Here is a 16,284-nt window from a genome sequence, read left to right on the forward strand (position 1 = left end):
TTCGCTGCGGACTTCCCCAGGCGACTCGGCGCCTAGAAGTTGAGCTCCGGGCGCAGATCTCCCGCCACGAGCCTTTGCCCTCATAATTCGGACTCGTACCGAGAGTACCACAGCATCAAGAAACACCAGACGCCACAACGCTCACCATGTCCAGCGACATCCTCACCCAACTGCAAACCTGCTACGACCAACTCCTAACCCAATTCTTCTCCACAATCAGCTACCTCTCTCAACGACACGCCCTTGTAGCTCCCGACCCGGACCCGAACGACCCCTTCACAAACCCTCCCTCCGCGGCTGTCGTTGGTGCGGCGGCGTCATCTCAAACCCCAAACGCCGTCGATGCCGCGACTGCTCAATTGCAAGCCAGCGTAAACCCGGGGCCAGAGGATACCGACCGCGCGCCATTTCCTCTGCGCCCAGTGGCCCCTCAGACGTTCGCCAACGCGCAGCGCGAATTGGCCGAAGATCTAGTCCTCAAGGGCCAACAGATCGAAATGTTGATCTCGCGGTTACCCGGAATTGGGAGAGGAGAAGAGCAGCAAGCGGAAGACATCAGGTTGTTGGCAGAGAAGGTGCGGAAAATGGAGCAGGAGAGAAAAGCGAGGAAGAGAGAAATGAAGGAATGCGTGAGACGGCTAGAGAGCGTCGTCATGGGGATGGCAGAGAGTGTCGATTACGGCGCCAACAATGTTCCGAACGGGCATGGATGAGGCGTCAAGAGTGGAGCGGGGGGGGAAATAAATCAATGTGGTATATCTCGCTAATCAAGAGGCAAGCATCCAAGGAGCAGGACGGACACAGGAAAGTTCGAGATTGGCGTCTCAAATCAGTGATGTCGTCCAAGTCCTACAGCAACGAGAAGATCCAACAACTCGACCTCGAGGTCAACGAAGAAACGTTAAGCCAAACAGGGAAACACCGATCATGCCACCAAAGCGGCCAACATCAAGGTTGCTATACCATCATACTCCGCCGCCGGTTCAGAGCCCTTTCCACCCTCGAACTCACGTTGAGTCCCGTTTCAGCACCGGAGGCTCCCAGCTCTTTGTCTTTCGAGTTTGAACTGACGCTGTGCGAGCGTTTGAGATCCTTCGCTGCCGAAGCCATGCTGGTGGACGGCGCGTCCCCACGCAGACTTGCCGCAGAACTCGGTCGTGGAAGCGGTTGTGCGTCCAACTTTGATGGATCCAGAGAGGGATGGCGGGGAGCAGAAGAGAGGCCAGTTGGATCACCTGAAGAAGACGAGGCAGGCTGCATAGAATGCCTCCTGCCCGTAGCTAACGCGCTCGACGAGGCTTTTCGTCTCGCAGCTGCCGAACTCCTCGACAATTTCTGGCCTTCTGTATCTGGCCACGTTTCCGTTGAATCTTCGATTGGAGAAGAGGCCGGCGGGTCGAAAATACTTAATCGATCCACAGCCTTCTCAAGCTCATCTGCAGCGTTGGCTTTCGGTTGTTTGGCCGTCTTCCTGGTCTCATCGTCTCCTTTCTCCTTCCTCTCTTTCCCCCTCAAAGGGCTCATCGGCTCCTCCTTCTTGCGAGACGTTGAAGTTGGCATGGCTAAGTCCTTCCACCCCTGATCCTCGCCATTGGTCTCGTTCTCCTGCTTGACTTTAACGTCGTCAGGTTTCGCCCGCTCCATACTTGTACCTCTTGCACTCGACGCATTTTCCTTTTGCTTCTCAATGCCTTCTACCGCTCCCACCAACCCCTTGCCGGGCCTTCTCATCTTATCCCTCAAGTTAGGCTCAGCATAGCTGATTTGTGGTCGTGGACGGCGAGATCCCCGTCCTATACTCCCACTGAGCACGTCCTCCACCGAGTTCAAGACTGCCGCCTCTTTCGTCTGGTGGGATGTTCGCGAGGATGGCTCTGTGGAGATAGGTGAGAGGATGTCGTCAGCTTCTGCAGCTGGAGTCTTCGGTGGAATTTCCTTCTCATAATCATTCGACGCCTCAACAGGGCATTCAATGACCACATGTGCTGGAGGGTCTTTCTGCCGTGTTGGTCTAATGGTTTGGTGCTTTTGCTGCGGATCTCGATCATCTTTGAGCTTTTCTGCGACTTGCAGCCTTCTCTTCGCAGGTGAGTTGGTACTCTTGGGCGCCAGAATCTTCCTAGTGCTGCTTGCGGGCTTTTGGGGGCTCGATTGCTTCACAAAGTCCGTCGCATCTCCGGGTTCTCGTCCTGGTGGCCTCGTAAATCTAGACGTCTTTTTGCTGTTGACAGTAGCGTTGTTCCAGATCTCTTGCCGACGTTGGAAGACAAAGTCGTCATTCTCGTTCAAGGGCTGCTGAGGAGCAGGGTCGTCAAGCTCAGAGACATCCAGTTTCCTCTTTGCACCTGACTTTAATAACTGCGGGTTTGGCCTTATTGTCGGCGCATTTGGTCCTGAAGCCTCTTCTGTAGGTAGATCGTGGATGAGAGTGCTGGTTCGACGCTTCCGCCTCCTCTCCAAAAGTGACGGTAATTGCATGACTTCCTCGCCGCCGTTCTCGTCCTCGGACGTCCGTGCAGAGTCCAATCCAAGGGGGTCTGAAACAACATCAAAATGGGCGACTGGGGGAGGTCCGAGTTCCGGCGAGTCGGACGCTTGTTGCATGGCTGCCTCTTCTCGCAAGGCCGTCACCTCAGCAGTCTCCAGCGTCCGTCGGGGGTACAGCTTGTCTTCCTGAATAGCAGGTAATCGTCCATCGTACAGATCACCTCTCTCTTGAGCCAGTGCTTCTCTGATGGACTGTCTGTTCCTCCACTCCTGTTCTGTAGTGGCGCTCATGGTCGACCTGACAAGCCTGCTTTTCCGCCTTCCCTCCCTGGCCACTTTCTCAGGTAGATTCCCCATCTCAACAAGCAGTTCGGATACCTCCTCCATTTTCCTGTTCAGTCTGTCTCTCATATCCAGAATTTCAGCGTTCACAGAACTCGCTGCGCGCCATCGCTCCGCCTCGGCCTGCGCGGCTATTGCCTGTTCCCTCAGGAATATATTCTCTGCGACGAGGCGGGAGATTTCCGTCTCGAGGTTGCGGATGCGTTGCGACTGCGACGAATTGGCGCGGGCGATTTCGCGGTTTTGACGGATGAAGCGACGCTTCACTGCACACATCGTCAGTCTTTACTAACACCGAGGTAGAGCAGACCCCCAATTTAGTTTCTGGAGAAGTGTAAACTTACGGGATTCAAAACTTTCCATAGGGGGATTGGGAGGGTCGTTGAGTTTCGCCATGGCAAGTCGATTTTCGTATCATGCGAGCCGGACGTTCCTTTTGTCTCTTTGGACGGTCTCCGGGAACTCAGATTGCCGGTTTCGTACACAACTCGATCGCAGGCATAGAGAGCATCCCCTGTAGCGATGCAATATAGGCGATGAAACGAAGTGCAGGGTTGTGTCAAGGGCTTTGGGGGCTTGGAGGTCGGGATGACCAAAAGCGGCGCTTTCAAAACAACGTGCCATTTTGGGATTAGCTGCCGGCTTGGCACTTTTGTTGCCCAATGGATCACGCGCCCTCTCGAACTAGGGAATTTCGCGACACAGGCATCTCGCATGTGCTTCTCGAGTTCAAGAACGCAAGGCTATACGACAACACACGAGGTGAGAGGTGAAGACTTCTCAAGAATAGGAGTCAGAACCCCTGGGGTCTGGCTCGCTGCAAGTTATCATCTTCTTATAGGCGATATTCCTCCATTTTCCCGCCCGCTACCACGACAAACCCGTCGTAAAAAAAATGTCGTACGCCCCGCGTCCAACGGACATCCACCCTTCTGCCTCTGCCGGCAGCAACACGTCCTCGACGCTGCGCTCCAGCACACTACCCGCCCAATCCCACTTGCAGGCGCGGATCGCCAGCAAACGCGCAGAGCTGGAGAACCTGCGCCAACTGTGCGATCTCAGCGCACACTTGACATCTCAATTGGAGCAGCTGGAGAAGAAACTGGGGAGCCTGAGAGACGGGGCGCAGGCAGTGGCGCTGGTGCTGGCGAACTGGGAGAACGTGCTGCAGGTCATTGGCATGGCGGCAATGAAGGTTCCCAAGCCACCTCCTGCGCCTGATGTCGAGACTGTGCCGGACCGGGATGTGGAGGGGAAGATGGCGGGGAAATCAAAGCAAACGCAGGGACATGATCAAGAACTGCCCGAGCAAGAACTTCCAGTGCCGTTGGTCAGGATACCCGTGCAACCAAAGGCGGAAGATGGCGGGTGAAAAGAATCAAACCACTCACACACACATGGAGATGGAGACGAGATGACGGACACGGACATGCTTGCTGTGGAGAGGGACCTGATTGAATGTGACTTTCAATGAAGGAGGTTTGGATTTGACCCTACGGCACGCTCGACCTTGCCACCCTTTGACGGGTTTAAACAACAAGTGTCGTCTGATTGAGTGACCTTGCTTGCTAGTCCTTCCAAGCTCAAAAATAAGTTTTGTCCGTACCAACTCCTTCGCTGAAGAACAAGACCTTGTAACGGAAGCACCGCATCCCAGGCTCGGAAATCTTTGTCGCCCAAAATCAGTCAAGTGAGAGAGAGAGAGGGAGGATGTTCATGATGAAGCAGACGCCACCGCACTCGCCTGCCTGGAACTTGCCACACTCTCAGCACTACCGGCCATCTCCTTCTCCTTCGCAGCCAGAATCTTCGCGGCGATCTTCTTCTTCTGCTTCTCTGCCCACTCTCGGCTCGCCTGTCTTCCCCTCTCTGCCGCCTCTGCCCTGGCCTTGCGGGCCGCATCTTCCTTTTCTCTCCTTTCCTTGTCGAGACGCTCCATTTCGGCTTTTGATCGTTCAAAGACCTCCTTACCCTTCGCTCTCTGCTGGACCACGTCTTCTTTGGTGATTGTGGACTTCTGACCCGCGGCAAGGTGAATACTTGAGGGACGTGGTTTAGTGGGGGTGGCAGAGGCTGCTGTCCGATGGACGCTCACTTTTGCCTTGGCTGTTTCCCATGTTTTGGGTTTTGCCTCATGCGACAGAGGGCGTGTTTTTGGCTGAGACGCGGCGGCAGGTTTAGGCTCCACGTTCTCCTTATTTCCGCCAGTGGCGTAGATGCTCATTCTCGCTTGGCTGGCTTTGTTCTCTCGTGGGACAACGCTGGGACGAGATATCTTAGCCGGCACAGGTCTAGCTTTGAAGACCTTCTTGTCATTGCCAGTCTCTTCCTCGCGCTTCATTCGCTCCTCTCTCTGCACTTTGAGTTTGGCCGCCACGGCATCTCCTGGTAGAGAAAATTTCGGTCTGGTGGGAGATTTAGTGGATTTGGCCGGTACAAATCCGGGCCTGCTGGTGGACAGTGCGGCACCAGCGACCTGCTTCTTGGTGGTGTTGGCAAGTTTCTTAACTGGAGAGTTTGAGAACGAAAGTGGCGGTGCTGAAGCCTGAGCAGAAGACTCCCTAGACTTGTGGCCGTCAATGATGGGTCGCTTGACCGTTTTTGTTGTAACCGTTCCTTTGACTATCGGATTGGTAGAAGATGCGCGGGTGGCACTCAATTTCGGGCGCTCTGCAGGTACGGAAGCTGTTCCAGCCTTCTGGGGCGGACGCCGGGATGTTTGTGCAGGATGTCTACCAGTCGTCTTTTTCCGAGGATCTGTCGGTGGCGTATTGGGTCGGAGGTTGATTCTGGCTGGAGTAGTCTTTCGCAGTTTTACAGGGGACTCAATCTTCAATTCGTCCAACGCAGGCAATGTCTCGGCGATCTTCTCAATCGCATCTTCCAAAGCATCGATCGCTTCCACCGAGTCTTCGATTCGTGGCGTTCGCGATCCGATCTGGTCGACGTAGGAATCAGACAGTTTGCTTTCCTCCAAAAGTATTTGCAATCTGCCCGGGGTCCTCGATGTGATCTTCTCCACAAAAGAGTCTTCGACAGTGTCTTCAGCAGATAACACTACTTCGTCCATGGCTTTATGGACAGATGGGTCGAATTTGGGTGTCTTTGGAGGCCCGCTGTGACTGTGTCGAGGGGTAGAAGTTGATTCGACTGCGCCGCGCTCTTCAAGGGTCGCGTCCACCGCCTCTACTGTAACTTTGTCACCGACAGCAGCTTGCTCTACAGAAACCGTAATAGGTGTGTCCTGTGCACTGCCTTTGTGCTCAGAGGATTGACTCAAGTGGCTGTCCTTCGCGTCTTCGAATTGAAGTTCCTGCGGCTCGTCCAATTCTCCCCCCTTGCTAGACTCATTTTCAACCTTGTCATTCTTGGCCTTTCGACATTTTTTCCTGCTCTTAACTTTCTGCATAACAGTAGCTTCAGTCTGCTCGTCTGTAAATGGGTCGTCAGTGGTCGGAGGATTGATTTCGGTGGTGATGTCCTTCAATGGGGGCCGAACAAGATCCTGGTTCGCGTTGGCGTCGGCGCCATCATCCTGCAGGGAATTATTATTCGCGTCGGCGTCTTCGTAAATGAGTTGCGGCTCCTCTTGAGCCTGGGCTCGCAGGGCTGCACGAGTCATGCGCATGGTTACGGGATGCCGATATATGTCTGAAACTTTCAATAACTTTTCGCTAGGAGGGGTTCTTGTATGCTGATATTCGGTGGAAGTCCTGGTCTTACTTTGAGGATCGAGTCGTGACGCGCTTTGTTTGGAAAGAATGTAACCCAGCAACCAAACGTCCGACGCTGCTTTAAGTGACGTCAATGCCAAGACTCCACCTCTTTAAACCGGCAGCCTGTTCTTCTCATTTTCTTGGGGCTTATCCCATCGACCCTCCGCTGGTTCACCCTATTCACTTGCTCGACCCATTTGGTGTCAAAACTGGCTCAGCTATGATCAGCACGTCCTCCTTCTTCGGAACCTTCCATATCTCGCAAATCTCGTCAAGCCACTGCTGTATATCCACAATCTCCCCGCCCACCCTAACGCCGTCCAGCAGCTCCCCATGCACTCGGACCTTGCCTGGGCCGATCTCGAGCGCTTCTCTGTCACTCCACGCTGGCACATGAAGCCAGCTGTGATCGGGGTGGCAGATATATGGTTCGAGCTTATTGGCTTTCAACTTTTCGAAGCAGTCAGGCGTAAACTGCGTGTCCGGGCAATAACGGCAGGTATAGAAGTTATCTGCGTAACGCCCTGATTTCTCGTTAGCACCAAAAGACCTGTATCATCAAAGATGGAGCTCTTATAACGCTGCTCCACAAATAATGGCGCAGGTCTGCTTCGAGACTCACATAGATGGTTACAAAGACCGTCACAAGTGTAACCTAGGGGACCGTCACGAGTCTCGGCTTTTTTCTTGTGCTCAGCCTGTTCACAGGCGGAAGGTTTGAGTTCGTCTTCCTCTTCAGGGATCCCGTTTACTGCTAGCCCGTCATACTTAGCCTCGGACACACCGTTCTCTTTTGGCGAACCATCCTGGTCTTCGCCGTTTGAGGGTTCCCCTTCCGAACCCTTGAACAGGCCGAATGGGCCGAGCAAAGACCACGCACTGAGCGCGTTGAGGTCGTCTCCAGTATGCATGAGGATGTTGGCTAGATACCTGTACCCATAAGAATCATTCTCTGGATCGCTATCCGAAAGTATCTCCATCGCGGCCACCATATCTTCCATGAATAGCTGCCGTGCCTCCTCTAACTGGTTCTGTCGAACATAGTAAGAGGCAAGGAAGGAATTAGGGCGAAAGCTATGAATCCAGCTGTTTGAAAGGCGCTTCAGTCTGAGGAGTTTGCCCACATGCTCCTCCCGTTCTTCCGTCGTAATGCCCTCCTTCACGGCTTGATGAAAGTAGTGCTGCGTCAGAAAGCGCGACGCGAGAGCCTGAGTACCAACCAGGTCGTAGCGAGCTGAAAGATAGAGAGATTGGCAGTCTTCCCAACAGCGGATGGCCTGTTGAATACGAGCATCGTCTGTGGAACCACGTGCAAGGACAGTACCTTCATACAGCAGAAGCATTCCTTCACTGACTGTGAGGTTGCTCTTTCTGGCGTCCCGGATGGCCGTTTGCAATGCTTCCAATGTCTGACTGTTGAGAGTCTCGTCTGTGCGAGCCAAGGCGAGGATAATATCAATCGGTTGGATAGCTGCAGAGTACCACTCACTTTCGGTTAGATACAGAAGTAAGGCCGAGAAAAGGTCGAGCTCAGTGGGATTTTCTCGCTGGGTCATCATCTGAAGAAGCATCTTCCTCGCGTCTGCTTCCCTGTTGTTCGCATAGAGAGCTTTGAGCAGGTCGCAGCGAATTTCATGTTCCCCAGGATCCACCTCGAGTGCCTCTTCGTAGAGTGCAAAAGCGCGATCCATTGAAGTAAGCTCCTCTTGCCACGAGGCCTGTTTCTTCAAGCCTTCGATAAGGGCCTTCTTGTTGTCATCCCCCGAATCAGGGATTTTTGAAGTTGACCTAAGGTGGGTGAGGGCTATCTCCATCTCGTCGCAAGCGGACTCTTTCAGCTCCTTCTTCTGGGCTTGGTTATCGTCTTGAGCTTGGCTTAATTTGTACACCGCAAGAGCCCAGCCTTGGTTTGCAGTCCACTGACAGTCGGGGAGTCCTTTGGCCTTTTCATAAAATCCTTTTGCGACCTGAAACTCGTCCGCTTCGTAGCAAGTCTCCCCGAGGCGGTCATACCACAATGCGTCCAGATCTTGATCTTTGAGGGACAATGCTTGCTGTGCCCAGGTAGCAGCAGAGACAATTTCGTCGGCGTCGGATCGAGGTTCAGGCTCCTGCTCTGAGTTTCCATTGGAGGCAGCCTCGTCGTTATTTTCGTCGCCATTTGCGTCGCCTTCTTCACCATTCCCTTTGTCGGCCTCTTCGTCCTTCGAGTTTTGCTGGTTTCGTCAGAGACCTCATAACATTGAGGAACAGGAAGTGCGACTGACCAAATCGATATATTTCCGTATCCAGTAATAAGCAGGAAATACCTTCCAAGAACGATCTCGCAGCCAGTGTCTCGCTACCATGAGAGAAATAGGCTTATAAATCCCTGCTTTGCCCTCGGATTCTGCGGTATGGACTCTAACCCACCGTCGCTCTTTCGGCTGGAGGACATCAATGGTTTTTTCATCCTTAAGCAAACCCCGAACTGTTTCCACTTCGTCAGGCTCGATCCAAGTCAAGGATAACACATTCGTTGCACCCCAGAACTTTTCGATTCCCTCCACGTCACTCAGGAGATCCACAAGTCTTTTTGCGATGATCCTCCGTTCCGATGATCCTAATTTCCCCTGATCTAGGGATTCTTTGACCTTTCGTAGGTGGTGAGTCAGGTATTTTAACGCATACAAGACAAGACATTGGGTTTTCTCATGAGGCTCGTCGTTCAAAAGCTTCAAAAGTTGGTCGGCGATATAGTAGCTTGCGCGGATTTCGTCGGTTCGGATGACGCCCTTGCCGTCAAGGCTCGATTTGTCGGCGGAAAAGTCGAATCTCCCAGTTCTCAATTTGTCGGAGAGATCCCAGAAAAACTGCTGAACGGTGCGTAGATCTGCCTGGTTAATCGATATCGTCATCGTTATGCGAGGGTTGTCCGAGTCCGGTACAGTCACAGTCCCGGATACGGAGCTGTCCTGGGTTCGAAACAAGTCCTCGATGTCATAATCGACCTCCACTCGACCATCGATGACATGGAGGATTCTCGCGTACTTTTCCTTCAGCTTTCGTTCAAAAGGTTGCAACGAGGCCTTCCCAGAATTCAAGAAAATGGTGGCCCTCAACTGGTCAACTGAGAAGTATTCATAACCGAATATACACCAATGGAGGAGCTCGTTCAACTGGTCAATGTCGTGGGGCTTCAGTGTCGCGTTCAAGTCCTTAATAACCTTCCGCGCCAGCTTCCCCAAATCGTCGGCAGGGTTCTCGTCCAGGATTGTCTGCACGTCATCCAGGTATGCGTCAGAGTCCACGGCTTCGCGAACTCTTTCGAGTTTTTGTTGTACAACAGCAAAAGAACCCATGGCCACCTCCGGAAGCGTTTCTCGAATCGCTTCGAGGAGATCCAACATCTCCACATGTTGGCCTTGAAGGATTTCATCCTTCCTCAGCTCGTCTTCGATGTACATTTTGATGTCGGGTAAATTGTGGTCAGCAATTTCGATGGGAGTGATGGGACTATCCTTGAATATCTTCGGTTGGGCCGTCGCTATGACGCGAATATGCTGCCGGATGGCTTTGGTTGCGGAGCGGCTTTCGTCTCGAACTGTTTTGAGCATCCTAAGGAATTTAGCACAGTTGCTGTCAGACAAGTCTTCCAGGCCATCAAACATCAGGACGAAGTTTGCCGTCTCCCTCGTCTGGGGGTATCTCGAGAATTGCAGTTTGTCCCACCAGAGCTTTTCCCAAAGCTCTTTCTCTTTGCCCATCTCTGGTGGTTTGAAATCATCTTTGAGGCCAGCCATTTCTGTGGCATATTGCTTGTGTTGGCCAGCCAGCTGCAGGCACATGGACTTCATTGCCGTCACCACGTCCTCCTTGTGCTTGTCCCTTGCACTTTTTGCTTCGCGTTTCGTGAACCCGTAATACGCGATGGAGACGTCAGTGCTAGTCTTGCGGAAGTCTTCTTCGATGGCTGCTAGTAGAAAAGACTTGCCGGTGTTTGTATCCCCCGAAAGCAGGAGCAATGGGATCGTCTCAGCTTCCGAAGTCTTCCATTCCTTATAATCTTCATGATCCAGTAGCCATTGTGCACTTCCGGTGAGGAGATTGTCTCTCATAGTGAGCATCGCCTTCCTAGCCTCTTGAGCCGATGCCGTTGTTGTCGACAACATTCTGCTCATAGCGTCAAGTCGCTCGGAGAGAATCATGTGCATCTTACGATCGCTCACGTCTGCCACCACAATGCTCATGTTCGTCTCCAGGTTGGCGAGTTTCTCCGCACTCTCATACTGGGCATTGAGGACCTGGACAATCTTGTCTTCGCTACTCAGCACATGCTGAAGAGTGATGGCTTCGGTCACACGACTTTGCTTTTCAATCAGAGCTTTGAACTTGGCAAGTTCGCTCTTCACGCCCGAGTCATCGTTCAGGAAAGTGATTTTGGCTCCAATCTTGATGTGATGCAAAACTCCGCCCTCAATACTAGACAAGAGTCAGCGAGGGGCTAAAGCGACCGGGTCAATTGAAGGTGTAGAAGTCACAACAGTAAACATGCAAGCACATTTCCCACCGGCACGGCTTTTTCTACTGAAGATTCTCACATTTTGATAGAAAGCCCACAGATTCTCACGATGGACATCATCAGCTTGTGCGTCCCGTCTCTCAAGTCGGGGTCAAGCTTCGTATAGTTCTCATAGATCTTGAAGAGCACGAGTGAGTGCGAAATCTCCTCGAACAAGCTTCCCACACCTTCGTAAACCTCGGCGATCTTGCCGGGAACATCGATCAGAAACGAGATGGCGTTGAAGCAGAGGGTAGCGGGTCCAAACACAATCGATGCACCTTGCGCAGCTAAGCCGCCCAACAACTGAATGCAGCTGAGGACTTTTCCGACAGTGGCACGGATCTTGGCCTTGGTTTTGGCTGAGTCTTTGCCAGCCTCGGATTCCGGGGGTCGATACTTCCTATCGAGCTCGGCCAGGACATCCTCTAGCCTCTTTTCTTGGTCCGTCCTCAAGCTCCTTCTAGTCATTTGCCTAAAATCAACTTCGGCGTCCTGCCACATCAGCTTGAGCTCCATCTCCGCCGGCGAGAGTGCAGCCGCCGTCTGGGGCTGCCGTGAAGCTGCCATGATGTCCCCATACACAGAGTTTTGTGGTTAGAAGTGGGAGAGTAACATTTCAAACACTGGCGCGAAGGAGGTAAGAAACTGAGCAAAGAGCCGTGCATTCTCTTGTGGTCAGGTCGAAAGACCACTGCTTTTATAGAGGGCAGCGGCTGAAAATGAGGTTGGTCTCAAGTAGTCGTTTATATTGCTAGTCTGGTTGCCGGTGTTTTTCCAACCGCCCCCATGACTTGCACGCAACCAGTAAGCCCATTGTAAACGGCACCAACGGGAGTAGCAACCATCGAGCTAGCTGACGTGTTTGAGCCGGCTTAAGGGGCTAGGGAGGCCTCACTAGCCTTAGTCGTAGCCTTATCAAGACTGTGACGGGGCCAAAACTCGCCTCCCCCACTGCAAAAACCTTGGTGGAAAGACGGTGCCCCAGAGGGCAAGGGTCAGCCATTTCCCAGGTTGGCTAAATCATTCTTTCAAAGATGTTGACAAGTTTGCAATGAGTTGCCTGACTTGAGACCTCGGCGAGGCCTCGCCAGGAGTAATACCGTGTGGTCTCATGTCCGGCCTTTGAGCTACGGATTTTCGAGGGCATACCAGACGGAACCCGCGGGGCCAACCAAGCTGGAATAGACATCGATTTCTTCCTGGCTGTACCTCGTAGTCGGTAAGAGGTTCCAGAGGATATAGGGTGAAAGACGTAGAGAGAATAGTATTCAAAGGGAGAGCGCCTCAAGCGCCTCGAAGGTATTCTCCAGCACGGACGAATGCACTGGTACTTATTACTCAGGACGGATAATCTGGATTCGGCCAACAGGTGGTCGTGGTGGTAATTAAGTAAGTGAGTGAAGGACCTTGTGGTAGTTGTAGGTTGCACCGCTCGCCGAGGACGAAGATTAGTCGAGGACGAAAACTGGTTTGCCAAATACGGTCTGATACTGGAGAGTGAGCGGAGGCCGCTTTAACTTAAGCCGCAACTTAAGTCTTTCGCTAAGCCTCGCCATCAGGGCTGGGGCGTTATCATACTATTGCATTGGCGCTTGGAAGCAACATAGCACTGCAGCAATGTACCACCGCATTCATTGCCCCTTGGGAATAACCATGGAGTATGCCCTGTACTGTCACTCCTGGCACACCTTCCTATATTGTTACTCGTAGTCAACCTCGTTATCAATCGGATCCCTACCATTAATGATCCAATTGCCAGTCTTGGAAGATCTGTGGAAGAATAACAAGTAAATAATTAAGTCTCACGATTACCCTGTGCGGTCAGAGAAGCCGACCTCTTTACGGTTCACGGACTTCGATTTCAAAGGCCCCACAAAGTTTCTTCGAGGCTCGATGTTTTGCGAGCTTCTTGTTACCAGCCTCTCCAGAAAAGTTCTTGCCACGAAATGTTACCACGGCCCTAAATCTGGGCGGATATCTTCGAATCATCGTCTCCTCGTAGATAGGAACCACATCTTTCCCCGCAAAGCGCTCCTGCAGCGTATTGGTGTACAGCCAGATGTCACTTTCAGAGTCTGTCGAAGTTGGTTCTTCATCCGGTGACTCTTCCTGATTGGTCACAACCGTTTGAGCAGAAGTAGTTATGTCTGTTGTGCTGTTAAATGTTGGACTATGCGAATCTGAATTGTCCACTATGGCGTGATCAAGAATAGCTCGTTCATTTTTTGTCCCGCGCCTCACAATAGCACCGATCCAACACACGGCGTCTTCTCGGAAGTTAACATGACCTTGGAAGTGGCCAGGCGCAGGAGACCGGTATTGTCGAACCCCATTATTGCGCAATTGTCGACACAAATTATCATAACGGAAACCCGCAAGTTCTTGAAATAAGGAGCCCTGGAACTCGTTAGTATAGTCACATGGGCTATATGAATATGGTAATGCCCAAAATACATTTAAAGAGATGATCTCATGGGAGTCGGGTGTATGTCGAAGCAATAGATGAGCCAGGGCATATTCCAAGTATTTTTCTCCCAGCCACCCATCTTTTTGTGTGATTTCGTTTGAGCCAAATAGCGATGTGTTCCCAACAGCGCTGTCCGCAGGAAGCTCGGAAGCGGCGAAGGCCATGTCACTTCGGATATCAACCTGTTTGGACGAAGGATATCTATCAGTTACAACTTCGGTCGTAACTTGGGACCTTCTAAGATGAAGGATTTTAACCAGAATCCGACGCATAAGAAAAATTGAGCCTGGACATGATCTCACAATGACAAAACCGTAGACTCCTGATATTTTATGGGTTATCTACCTCCTGTCCCGGTAGTCCAGCTGACCATTGCCAAAGATCCCCACAGAAGGACCTCGCACATTCACAGCGCCTTGCATTCATGAGGCGTTCTTTCCGACGCAACGATTCGAACCACAGCATAACCGGTCAGGATTATTACGAGGATGTGGATGCAAGTGTGGACAAGGAGTCTCTTTTTTCCGGTCTGGGGTCCCGTGGAGAAATCACCACCATGGTACCGTTTGTCAGAGTCCTCTTGAGTCAAGCGCAGTTGGTGAGCCTTTTCTAATATTGAGATGCGTGGAGTCATTGGGCCGCTTGAGCACTCGAATTAGCGAAGTACTAGTGAAATGTAGTCCCGGCTGGGCTTTTCCGGTGTACCAGCAGCATCAACTCAAATATGTCGACGTCCGTAGTAGCGAGAGGGCAGAAAAGATGCGAAGGCCCATCCTCTTCAAAACCGGTGACGGTATTGAGCCATGACCATCAATTTATTGGCTGATATAATTTACCTGCGACCTCTCTACGACCATCTCCCTGCTAAAGGGAGGCAGGGACACAAGACTAGGCTGTGCAATGGACGACCCTATGTCCAACTGTTAGCTGGCAAAAATGCCGCACATCGGGATTATAATCGACAATTCAGAGCCATCAATGTGGTTCACCAACAAGACTTGTGCACGGCTGTCGTGGATTTGACATGGCTTTAGGGCTTATTTCCAAATTGTGCATACGAAAATCAAACTCTGGGGATTTGTCGAATCTGAAAGAACCGAAGGCCCCCTCATTTTACTGCCTTGACCGGTGAACGATTGAGCATCAGTTTGTGAAAGACCCACCGAGGACTTGGATGTGGCGCCACTCAACCCTGGTATTTCACGCCGAAGAGCCATTTATCCTTGTTTACTTTCCACAGAAACCCATGCTGCTCGCGGAGGGCCTCGGTAGGTAATATGACCCTTGAGTAGTTGGGATTCTTTCAGCCGTGAGAGAGGTTGGTGAAGAACCGTCGTCGTCATTGTCTTTAACAGGACAGTCCCCGACTTCATTCAACGAAACCCATTTAGAGGGTAGTCCCATGGGAACCCCAAACGTATTTCCCCCGTAGGAAATCTACATTGGATTACTTTCGAGTGCTTATAAGCGGGTCCATCAAAATCACACATGGACCCCGGGGGTTTAAAATGGGACCCGTCGAAAGAGCCCAAAATCGACCTCTGTTTACAGGATACTTATTATTAATAGTATAAGGAGGGTGGTCGTATTTTGTCATCGTTTTTAATTTTTGCGTGTCGCCCCGCTACTACAAGCTAAGCTTCTAAGCCGACCATGAGCGCGGCTGAGCAGCTCCCCGAGCCTAGAGCAAGGAGCTTAATCCAGCTCCTTTCGCCTAACCACCTACTTGTAGATTGCCCAGTACTCGCGAACGTCAAACCTAATTGCGATATACGGTTTGATCCCAGGGTGAGCGAAGGCTGCCTTAACCTGAGCTTTAATTGAGCCTTGGCTCAGCCTCCGCAGCCCTTCCTGAGCTTCTTGAAGCGTCTCTGAGCAGCACATAGAGACCCTAAATCTGCTAACTTGGAGATGGCCTAAACCTGCCTCCTGGCCAGGCATGAGTCTTGGCTAGTCACCCTCCAACCCTATTGTCCCCTGTTGCCAAACTGCCCGACGAGATGATGGGTTTAAGGGCTGAAGAAGCGCCCAGAGACTCCAGCACCGAAAACGCAGTGTTGGGTCTCCTTGATGCCATCTACTCGTAGGGCATCACAAGCAGTGTAAAACCTGCTGGGATTCACCTTGCTCAACCCCGATCATGCCGCTTATAAAACACCCGCTCGCGACTTAGAAAGAGGCACGGAGGCTAAATCAGGTCAGGCTTGGCTGCACTCAGTTCTCAGTTGCTGTCCATCTGTTTTGACAGACCTGCCTCGTTTTCTGATAAAAGCATATATGACACCTTCAAATCGAACTTGTCCGCACTCAAGTGCATCCTTCGTTTTCCTCATCGCGAGCAACTGCACTGCACACCTTGGCTCAATTTCCGATTGAATCGTGTCGTCCCTTCGGCTGGGCAACATGCTGATGTTGATTGCTTACAAGGGTTACAACACTTCAGACAATGTCTTCGCCACCGACTTCTCGATTTGTCTGGCTCGATCAGATATCCATCAATCAGCATTATTCTCAGGAGAAAAGGGAGCGGGTCGCAATGATGAAGGGCATATAAGAAAACGCTTCTTGCGTACTCTCATGGTTGGGTTCCCCTTCAACCAATCCTGACCCCGACCTTGCTTTCGATTTTATCCAAGACTTTTGGAATCTATTCGGAGACGAGATTAAAGGCCTCGCTCGGGCGCTCTCTCCTACCGCCTCGTCTTATAAACAACTTGGGTCAAAATTGC

At 51.8% G+C, this 16,284-nt stretch overlaps 6 protein-coding genes across 6 annotated transcripts; 2 read left to right on the forward strand and 4 right to left on the reverse strand.

Moving 5' to 3' along the window:
* Positions 1 to 146: 146 nt before the first annotated feature.
* Positions 147 to 713, forward strand: Z519_12320 (uncharacterized protein; the record flags this gene model as incomplete). The annotated part of the gene is made up of 1 exon (XM_016770026.1): positions 147 to 713. The coding sequence occupies one exon, from the start codon at positions 147 to 149 to the stop codon at positions 711 to 713; it is 567 nt and encodes a 188-aa protein (XP_016613692.1).
* A 244-nt stretch (positions 714 to 957) lies between these two features.
* On the reverse strand, positions 958 to 3,225 carry Z519_12321 (uncharacterized protein; the record flags this gene model as incomplete). Its single annotated transcript, XM_016770027.1, has 2 exons — positions 958 to 3,095; positions 3,174 to 3,225. The coding sequence occupies 2 exons, from the start codon at positions 3,223 to 3,225 to the stop codon at positions 958 to 960; spliced, it is 2,190 nt and encodes a 729-aa protein (XP_016613693.1).
* Positions 3,226 to 3,724: 499 nt separating this feature from the next.
* On the forward strand, positions 3,725 to 4,201 carry Z519_12322 (uncharacterized protein; the record flags this gene model as incomplete). Its single annotated transcript, XM_016770028.1, has 1 exon — positions 3,725 to 4,201. One exon carries the CDS (start codon positions 3,725 to 3,727, stop codon positions 4,199 to 4,201), a length of 477 nt encoding a protein of 158 aa, XP_016613694.1.
* Positions 4,202 to 4,543: 342 nt separating this feature from the next.
* On the reverse strand, positions 4,544 to 6,457 carry Z519_12323 (uncharacterized protein; the record flags this gene model as incomplete). The annotated part of the gene is made up of 1 exon (XM_016770029.1): positions 4,544 to 6,457. The coding sequence occupies one exon, from the start codon at positions 6,455 to 6,457 to the stop codon at positions 4,544 to 4,546; it is 1,914 nt and encodes a 637-aa protein (XP_016613695.1).
* Positions 6,458 to 6,725: 268 nt separating this feature from the next.
* Positions 6,726 to 11,655, reverse strand: Z519_12324 (uncharacterized protein; the record flags this gene model as incomplete). The annotated part of the gene is made up of 4 exons (XM_016770030.1): positions 6,726 to 7,069; positions 7,168 to 8,683; positions 8,813 to 11,006; positions 11,126 to 11,655. 4 exons carry the CDS (start codon positions 11,653 to 11,655, stop codon positions 6,726 to 6,728), a joined length of 4,584 nt encoding a protein of 1,527 aa, XP_016613696.1.
* A 1,272-nt stretch (positions 11,656 to 12,927) lies between these two features.
* Z519_12325 (uncharacterized protein) lies at positions 12,928 to 13,719 on the reverse strand (the record flags this gene model as incomplete). The annotated part of the gene is made up of 2 exons (XM_016770031.1): positions 12,928 to 13,485; positions 13,543 to 13,719. The coding sequence occupies 2 exons, from the start codon at positions 13,717 to 13,719 to the stop codon at positions 12,928 to 12,930; spliced, it is 735 nt and encodes a 244-aa protein (XP_016613697.1).
* Between the last annotated feature and the right edge of the window lie 2,565 nt (positions 13,720 to 16,284).

The sequence above is a fragment of the Cladophialophora bantiana genome, assembly GCF_000835475.1.
Source record: "Cladophialophora bantiana CBS 173.52 unplaced genomic scaffold supercont1.28, whole genome shotgun sequence".
Classification (NCBI taxonomy): Eukaryota; Fungi; Ascomycota; class Eurotiomycetes; order Chaetothyriales; family Herpotrichiellaceae; genus Cladophialophora; species Cladophialophora bantiana.